The sequence below is a fragment of the Glossina fuscipes genome, unplaced genomic scaffold (genome assembly GCF_014805625.2).
Source record: "Glossina fuscipes isolate IAEA_lab_2018 unplaced genomic scaffold, Yale_Gfus_2 73, whole genome shotgun sequence".
Classification (NCBI taxonomy): Eukaryota; Metazoa; Arthropoda; class Insecta; order Diptera; family Glossinidae; genus Glossina; species Glossina fuscipes.
Genome location: NW_023998436.1, coordinates 187,122 through 195,982, shown reverse-complemented (window position 1 = coordinate 195,982; position 8,861 = coordinate 187,122). Strand labels below are relative to the sequence as shown.

General features: G+C 33.2%; 3 protein-coding genes across 3 annotated transcripts; 1 reads left to right on the top strand and 2 right to left on the bottom strand.

The window, feature by feature from the left end:
- Nucleotides 1-48: 48 nt before the first annotated feature.
- LOC119638078 (BTB/POZ domain-containing protein 10) lies at nucleotides 49-1,695 on the top strand. The gene has a single exon (XM_038034701.1). It carries the CDS (start codon nucleotides 460-462, stop codon nucleotides 1,573-1,575), a length of 1,116 nt encoding a protein of 371 aa, XP_037890629.1. The 5' UTR covers nucleotides 49-459; the 3' UTR covers nucleotides 1,576-1,695.
- A 168-nt stretch (nucleotides 1,696-1,863) lies between these two features.
- Nucleotides 1,864-2,509, bottom strand: LOC119638124 (cyclin-dependent kinases regulatory subunit-like). Its single transcript, XM_038034754.1, has 2 exons — nucleotides 2,451-2,509; nucleotides 1,864-2,382 (listed from the first exon to the last, which is right to left on the bottom strand). Exons 1-2 carry the CDS (start codon nucleotides 2,507-2,509, stop codon nucleotides 2,118-2,120), a joined length of 324 nt encoding a protein of 107 aa, XP_037890682.1. The 3' UTR covers nucleotides 1,864-2,117.
- A 3,448-nt stretch (nucleotides 2,510-5,957) lies between these two features.
- On the bottom strand, nucleotides 5,958-7,233 carry LOC119638133 (proteasome subunit alpha type-2). Its single transcript, XM_038034786.1, has 5 exons — nucleotides 7,070-7,233; nucleotides 6,880-6,956; nucleotides 6,555-6,810; nucleotides 6,329-6,484; nucleotides 5,958-6,257 (listed from the first exon to the last, which is right to left on the bottom strand). Exons 1-5 carry the CDS (start codon nucleotides 7,108-7,110, stop codon nucleotides 6,083-6,085), a joined length of 705 nt encoding a protein of 234 aa, XP_037890714.1. The 5' UTR covers nucleotides 7,111-7,233; the 3' UTR covers nucleotides 5,958-6,082.
- Nucleotides 7,234-8,861: the final 1,628 nt, after the last annotated feature.

Below are 8,861 nucleotides of genomic sequence, written 5' to 3'. Positions count from 1 at the left end.
TGTTGGTAGCATTGATTTTCATCACAAAACATGCCAGACTATTTTTAATAACGTTGTAAGAGAAATATGCTGTAACGAGCGTATCTAAAAAAAAAGGAAACCTTTAAGAATGCAAAGCAACATATTGCGTTAGTAGAGATGGGCACCATTCATAATAGATTTCTCTAAAATCCTTAGAGTTTATTTTCCATAAAAAGTTTACTACGTGTTTAATGTCGATTAACAATAACATCGCTCTGTTACTGCGTTTATAAGTCATGTTGTGAAAGTAGTAACAAATTTTTAAGTTAGGCAGCTACACAATACAAATTCTATTGTTGTTTGTGACCAAAGAAAAGTTTGTGAACAAAAAAAAAACCTTTTTGATTTAAAAAAGGCAAGAACGTAAATTTCGTATATAGTTAAGAGAAATTTAGCTGTGCTTTGAAAAGAAAAGTGTGACATATATATTAATCGAAAATGAACACATCATCGAATGGAGCAATACCAAAACATGATAAAAACAGTAGCAATTCAAATGTTATTGCTGCTGCTGCTGCTGCTGCTCGCTCTTCTCCTAGCGAACGCATCACTCTCTTGGTCGACAATGTACGTTTCGTTATTGAAAAAGAGTTGGTGACCGCCCATCCGAATACTATGTTGGGTACAATGTTTAGTACTGGTTTTCAGTTTGTTCATCCGAATGATCGTGGAGAATATGAAGTGGCCGAAGGCATTTCGCATTCTTTATTTCGCTCAATATTAGATTATTATAAAACCGGTGTAATCAAATGCCCACCTACGATTTCGGTTCCTGAATTGAAGGAGGCCTGCGATTATTTATTAATACCATTTGATGCTACTACAGTGCGCTGCCAAAATCTACGAGGCCTTTTGCATGAATTAAGCAACGAAGGAGCTCGTCAACAATTTGAATTATTTCTCGAAGAATTTATACTGCCAGTTATGGTGACTTCAGCTCAAAAGGGTGATCGCGAGTGTCACGTAGTTGTGCTGCTGGACGACGATGTCGTCGATTGGGATGAAGAATTTCCTCCGCAAATGGGTGAAGAATATTGTCAAACGATACATAGCACAACAATGCATCGTTTCTTCAAATACATCGAAAATCGCGATGTCGCCAAGCAAGTCATGAAGGATAGGGGACTTAAAAAAATACGCTGCGGCATTGAGGGTTATCCAACGCACAAAGAGAAAATTCGCCGCCGTCCTGGCGGCCGTGCCGAAGTGATTTACAGCTATGTTCAACGTCCTTTCATACATATGTCTTGGGAGAAGGAAGAAGCTAAAAGTCGCCATGTCGACTTCCAATGCGTCAAGTCCAAATCAGTAACAAATCTGGCTGAAGCAAACGCGGATCCACCACTTGAAATAGATGCAAGTGGTAATCCCATAGCACAAGCTGAAGTTCGACCAGAAGTTCGTGCCCAGTTCCGAGCCGACGGAGATGCTGCGGCCGAAGTCCAAGACGCTGTAGCGGTAGTAGCTGTAGATGAGGCAGCTGATGGCGTTATGATGTTAAATGAACTGGAGCAAGCAGCTGGCGGTGTCAATGAGGACAGCGGAAACGACTAAATAAAAATCGATCAAATATTGAATATGACGAATTACGATCTACGACTTTTACAAATGAAAAGCAAAAATGCACTCCCAATATTTCTTTGGAAAAATTCAATATATTTATCCGTAAAAAAAATGCATTTTATAAAATAATCACCTTTTTTATTGTACTCTTATTTGAATTTAATTCAGTTAACTTTTTATACTTTCACCAGACACACACATAAAAAAAGGAAACGAATATACGAGATGTTTTTTTATTCCAAACATTATAAGCTGTTTTTTCTCGTTTTTTTTTTTTACAAAAAAAAAAAAAGCAAAAGTAAGGACCTTGGTCCTTTGATAATTTTAATGCATCTATTGCATTTGTTTAAACTAATTTATTTACATAAAAGAACAACATAAGGATATGATTTGTTTTTAGCATATAACGGATTTTCTCTAGAGTCCATTTGATCCGTAAATAGCCAAAAAATAACGTAAATGAAACTTCATTAACACGAAAATATACAGGATACGGTGCGTACTTCAAAGGTGAGGTATAAGTAAAACATTTCTTAACCCTGAACGGGCACATTGCTATTCGAATTGGCTTGGGATTCGGGCACGTTCGGTGTCACATTGGAAGTGGCCGTAATCGTATCGGTAGCAAGTAAATCAGTGCGTGGTCGACGGAATAGAATGACGTGCGGTTCAGGTGCATGCATCATATAGTGTACCCAACCAGGACTTTGTTGCACCCCTAAATTACGCCATTCCGTTTCAGTCATCAAATGTGATTTGGGGACAAGTTTGGTTAGATCTGGTGGTAATATAACATGTCTAATAATATAAAATATCATTATTTCTTCTCTTTTGATAATAATTTCTTCTTTACGAGCAATACAAACCTGTATTCATAGACGGCATCAAAATATTTTTCAGAATACTGTATTTGATCAGCTAGCATTTTTATTTTTCTAAATTTAAAATGAATTTAAATTGCTCTTTTTTTTAATTCACAAATAAAATCCTCCTCTTCTTCTTTTTAAAAGGTATTCAATGAAAATGATTCGCTGCGTCAAGTAGGAAAGAAAAGCTCAGTGTAAGCACTATAAGCTTGCTTTGTTAATTCTTAATCAATTGATAACTTATTCTTACTTTTTGTGAATACTTGCGTATATCAGATTTTTTTTTTTTTGCAACTTTAATAAATAATTGATATTTCCTTTCTTTGTCTGTTGGCTTTTATGTTTTTTGTTATTTTAGCGAAGAAAGAACAAAATCCTTTGTTTATATGCATTTGGTAAATAGTGGCACTAGGTTGCCATCACAAAATCATAATTATTCGATGTAGGATTGTGAAATTCCACCATTTTTAGCAAATAGAATTTTTTTATTTTGTTAAAAAGGTATTAAAACCTTATGATATAAACGGAAAAAACGTCCACCGATTTCACTGAACTATATGAATACGTGTTTTGATTTTTCGAAATAATTCTTTTCATTTTTATAACATAAAACATTTGAACATTTCAGTTTTCCTAAGATGATAACAGATCGCCCGTTGAAAGTCGTTTTCTCTTTAATAGATGACTGCAGATAAACAAGGGATAATATTGTTCACTGCGTTTGTTTTTCATTTCATTCTTCCATTTTAAAATCATCCTTGGTAACAGCTGATCTATCATATTTATGTAGAACATATTTCATAAAGCGTACAGCAGCTGATTTGTTTTAATTTTATGTTCATAGCTTTCCTTGCGTCTTAAAATGTGTGATGTTTACGTGATAATTGAATTTTACTAGCGTCCTCATTTCGATCCGGTACTCTTTCAATACAAAATTACAAAAATCGTCTTTTTAATCTCAAATCATTTGTACATTCTTAGGAAATTAACACAGAACAAAAAGAGAAACAATGCCCGTAATAGCGCTTATAAAACAAAATAAAGAAATAAGGCCATAACGCAATTTTATAATTTTAATCCGAAAATGTTCTGATTACAGCTGATTACTATTATGAATTGTTTACATAAATAAATAGAAAACAAAAATAATAGAGCTTGTAGATTTTGAAAATTTCAGCCAAGGAAGAGTTTTATAACCAAGGAATAACTAGTGAAAATTGACAAAGCTTTGCTTAGAAAGTCAGACCAGAAAAGTATAGCTTACGACCCAAAAAACATTTCTCATTGATTGAAAATAGTGTTCTTACTTGTTTTTTTTTTGTCGTACCCTCACAATGTTCTTTAACAATGTAAGCCAACAAATTTAACATTTCTTCTCTTTGTCTTCCTCGTTTAAGTAAAAGGTCCAAAATGTGGAACTTGCTTCTTGTATTTTCATTTCACAGTCTTTCGGTAGAAAGTATACTTTTCTGGTCGTATAGTATACTTTTCGGTCGTATAGTATACTTTTCTAGTCGTATAGTATACTATACAAATGCTTCACATAATAACTGTCGCCACTCGAATTTAATAGGTCCGTATTACTTGAGGGCAAATTAAATTGAAAATCCATTGTTTTGCTAAACTCAGAAAGGAATGCCTAGATATTTATTGTCTTTCAATATTATTATTTGGTTAGTGTTACGATAAGAATCATTGCAACCTATTACGTGTTTTTGAATCCTTACATCCTCGATATGCATTAAAATGCACGATACCACTTTCTTTTAATTATATTTAAAAAACTTAAATTTAAGAGCCAAAGAGTATGTAAGATATTAAAGTAATTAAATTGCTCGGGTGGTGTTTGTTGTTGTTGTATATATAAAAAAAATGGTTTTTCTGGTCTTTGATTTTAAACCAGTTTTCCCGTATTTCAAATTTTATGTCAAATGTGTTATTTTTATGCAATTAGAGATTTTATTTTGTAGTTTAAGAAAAGCGATTCGATCTTATCGCATTGTTCGCTTAATTGACTTTTGCCCGGTATTTTTGGTAGTCTTATATAAGTTACTATATGTTTTGTTACCTGGCGCGCAATACTGCCAAATTTGAATGCAAGAATGTTGAGGACGGTTTTTGAAAGGCGGAAATGCGGATACGGTTAAATCGGTTTAGAATTTGATTCTGATCAAGTAGAGACAGGTAGACAGTTTATTACAAAAATTTGCCGCCAACTGAAAATAAGCGTCTATGATTCATTGATATAAGTTCAGAGTTTATAATTGCCTATAAAGTTCTCATAATTCTGCATTAGCGAAACTGAAATCTTTTGATCGTCAAATTGCCCTCGAGCAACATATCCCAAATGCTACAATGCTACAATATGCTTAACTCCGTAAAATGGCCATTAGAGGGAAAGGCTGCGACGCCAGCCCGACTTTTGCTTCTTTAAAATCAGAATTCCATATTGTATGATTCTGAAACGACGCTTTTCTTTTAGGTAAATCCCGCCATCGCTTCATTTGCCGGCAAAAAGAAATTGATTTTTTTCTTAACTAAAAAGTACCTTTTTCAAAAGTTATGTCTCTTCTGGAAAGCTTTTCAATTCGCTTAAAACTTTGCGCGTGTTTATCGAACATAGTTAGAATATAAATAATAGCACCTGTTCGGTTTTGGGTTTCAGATTGTAGCTCTCAGAAAGAAAGTTTATGAGATAGCATAAGATGTACTCTGTGTATATTCATCAGATAGGAGATATTAAAGCTATCAAATGCTTGTAATGTATCGTAGTTTTCGTACTATAAGACTCACTTCAAATTTATAAGAAATTATTTATTGTTAGCATGACTCTGCACTATCACTCATCCCGTTAATTTCTCTCAATTGACAATATCCCGCTCAAAAACATAGCAAGGTCCGAACATAAGCCAAAAACATGCTAAGATGTCCTTGCGATTTACCGAGAAGTACAAATTAGTATAAAGCATGCACTTGTTAAAAAACCTAAACCTTTAATAATGACCACAAAATCAAAAAAAAAAAAAAACCAAATTATCGCTACTAACTGGCATGCACACTCGCTGCACAAACGCTGCAAACATAACAACTTTCAGAGACGTTAGGTAAATCCAGTTTTCATACTCTATTCCAAATGTTGTGTTTACACAAAGGGTATGTGACGTTTGTGTGGATGTATGCAACATCTAGGAGGATGTGTGATCCATCTTTTATTATACCGTTCGATTCAGAATCACTTTCTAAATCGATCTGCCAGCCTCTTCGCCTGTTGATCTATCTATACCGTACAAAACATAGACGGACAGACAGATTGTTTAATCTAGTCGACTTTCACGCCGATTAGGGTATAAATATCCGGGTCAAGCTGAATTTTAAGTTTGAAATATCGTATGGTATTGCACGCCAACACTCTGTCTCACACGCGTAAAATCTTTTCAATCTTCTTCTTTCATTTAGGATTTGTGCAGGAAAACAATCGGCCTCCAACAATCAATGTATTTATATATATATATATGTATATTTGAAAACACAAACCACATTCGACGCTTCGGATTTTTTGTAACTTAAAATAAGTTTAAACATATTCATATCCGGTTCTGATCTTTTTATAAAGATAAAATAGTTGTAAAAGTCTAAGGGATGTTGACTAAGTAATCCTTGACCGTTGAAGAGTCTAAACGTTTGAAACCGTTGCGATCGCAAATGCCCACCTCTATATTATCAGCAGTCATTTTACCTTCAAATCCTTCTTTTAGTGTCAGAATTGCCGTATGCACAGCATCATCAAGTTCCAAATCTTCACTATATCTATAATTTAAAAAAAAAAAACGATAATTTAATCCTTTTTTTTCCATAAAAAAAATATTTGCTATTATTACCGTTTCTCTAAGAAAGTTTTACCATTTACGGCATTTTTACCCATAGCAGTGGCTTTCCAAGCAAAATAAGCTCCAGATGGATCACATTGGAATAAATAAGGACGATTGTGATCCCAACCGCATACCAATAACGATACACCGAAAGGTCTAACGCCACTAATTAAATTAATTTTAAAAGAACATTTTTTAATTTGTTCAGCAAATGGCTACGTATTTACTTGCTTACCCAGTTTGAGTGTATTCCTGCATTAAGGTAGCGACCCGTTGCACCAATTGAGATACTGGTATCGGTTCTTTATAAGTCAAGTAATAATTTTGTGCAAGTTTTCTAGCTTGTTTTACCAAAAGCCGGTAATCAGGACCCATACCAGAATAAACCATACCAATATGTCCAGTGACCATTTCTACGCGATGTACACTATGCTCTTCATACAAAATTGATTTGTGCTTGTTTTCCGTAGCAATGACAACACCATTGGAAGCTAGAAAATGCAATCATTGCGACTTAACTGAATGGATAAAGATTTGGCATTACTTCTTATGTCATTTACCTACTATGCCCACAGACGGTGCTCCAGCTGAAACAGCAGCTAATGCATATTCCAATTGAACGAGTTTGCCTGAAGGACTGTTATAAATAAAATTGAAAAATTAATTTTTTTTCTGATCATCGTTCAGGTTATGTTTTAATTCTTGTCATGTTTTCCAGCGGCAATAATTTGTTTGCTTCTCTGTTTATACCTGAACGTGGTTAAAGAAAAGCTGTATCGTTCTGATGCCATTTTTTAAATCCTTAAAGAAAAACTTTTGCTTTTTTCTGTTTCCTTTTTATTAAATTGTTAATAAAAACAAAAAATCCGGGTACTTCCAAATAATTCGTAAACTAAAAATGACACAGCAAGACCGAACAGAGTTGTCACGGTTAGAAAATCTTACCGATTGAATGGATTTCTCTTCGACTTTTTCAATCCAATCTGGCAACATATTATTTCAAAGAGTTGAGACATAAGCCAAGGAGGATTTTAGACACGAACCACGTAGAAATGGAAAACAGCCATCTCAAAAACTGGTTTGAAGAATTTGAAAAGAAAGTCTCCCATGTTCTTTTAAAAATTTATTTTTACTATAAGAAGAATTTATTTAAGAGTTTTGAACATTTACAATTTTTTGGTTTGATTTGAATTACTTTAAATTTACATTTTTACTTGAATTGGGTTTTAGCTTAAATTGATGGCAAGAATTTGTTACAAAGTTTACGTTACTATTCTTCTTCTTGGCTAAACAAGTATCGGGAAGTTTATCATCAGAACATGAAATTCGATCAGCATCCCTTTAAATCATTTCAGTGCTAAATTTAATTCGTAAATCTTTCAATGGCAACGCCTTATTTAATTCGATTGCTTTCGGTGAAGTTTTCAAGTTTTTTAAGTCTTTGGAATTAAATTTTGTATCTACTCTCCCACCACTCTTTCGGACGTTTGCTGCCATATTCCTAATCATTCTTGATACACGTAAAGAGTGAAATTTTGCAAAATTGAAAACCTTTAAGAAAAGAAATTTGATTTTTTCAATAAAAACAAAGATTATTTTGCTGCTTTTTTTTTACTTACTAAATGTTCCGGTTCGAAGACTATAAATATGATCGTAATCGAAAAGGCAATAAACGTGATAACGAATGAGTATAATAATAATAGATCGAAAGTTTTTAATGAAGTGAAACTTTTTTCAATGAAGAAATGATAAAATTTCGCACCACTTTCACATATTTTGTAAGTGTAATTATTTAGTTCGCATACTTCGAGATTTGTAAACGAATTATTTAACAATTTCATATATTCCATAATTTTCTTTTTTTTTTTAAATTTTAAACGAACAATTTTTATTGACAATTATTAATAAAAAAAGTTGCACATAACACGAAAGATAATTAGAAACTGATTATTTGTCGATATGACAATATTTGAAAGTAAACTTTTCTTCAACAATTGCTTGGCTTACTGATTATTTTCATATATACGTTTTGAAAACAACAAGTATTGGAATTGATATTCTAAATCTAAAATGACATTTTATTCCACATCATTCCAATGGAATCGAATGGAATTTCATCAAGAATTTTATTATGCCTTTTATTCGGAATCGTTTTCTGAAACTATTTAAACTTGTCCGTCCGCCTGTCCTTGTGCGTTGTTTTTTTCTGTTCAACGTAATTTTTGAGATACTCGAATGAAATTTGTCTTGACTCAAGGACGAAAAGGTTCGTCCAAGAAGTTTTTCAATATCTCTAAGCGGGTTGTGAGATTTCCCGGTTTAAGTTTGTCGTTACTCGACGGTCCGAGTGCGCTCAGGCAGGCCTCTTTTTCTATGGCTATAGGAAGTGGATTAATGCCATGCAACGCAAAGAATAAATTTCTTTTTTTTTAAATTTAATTTCTAAAAGAAATTAAAGGATTATATTAAACATTAGTATGATTGATAGAAAAATTACAGATGATGATACTTTTCGAAATGTATGTATGCATGTAAACCTATA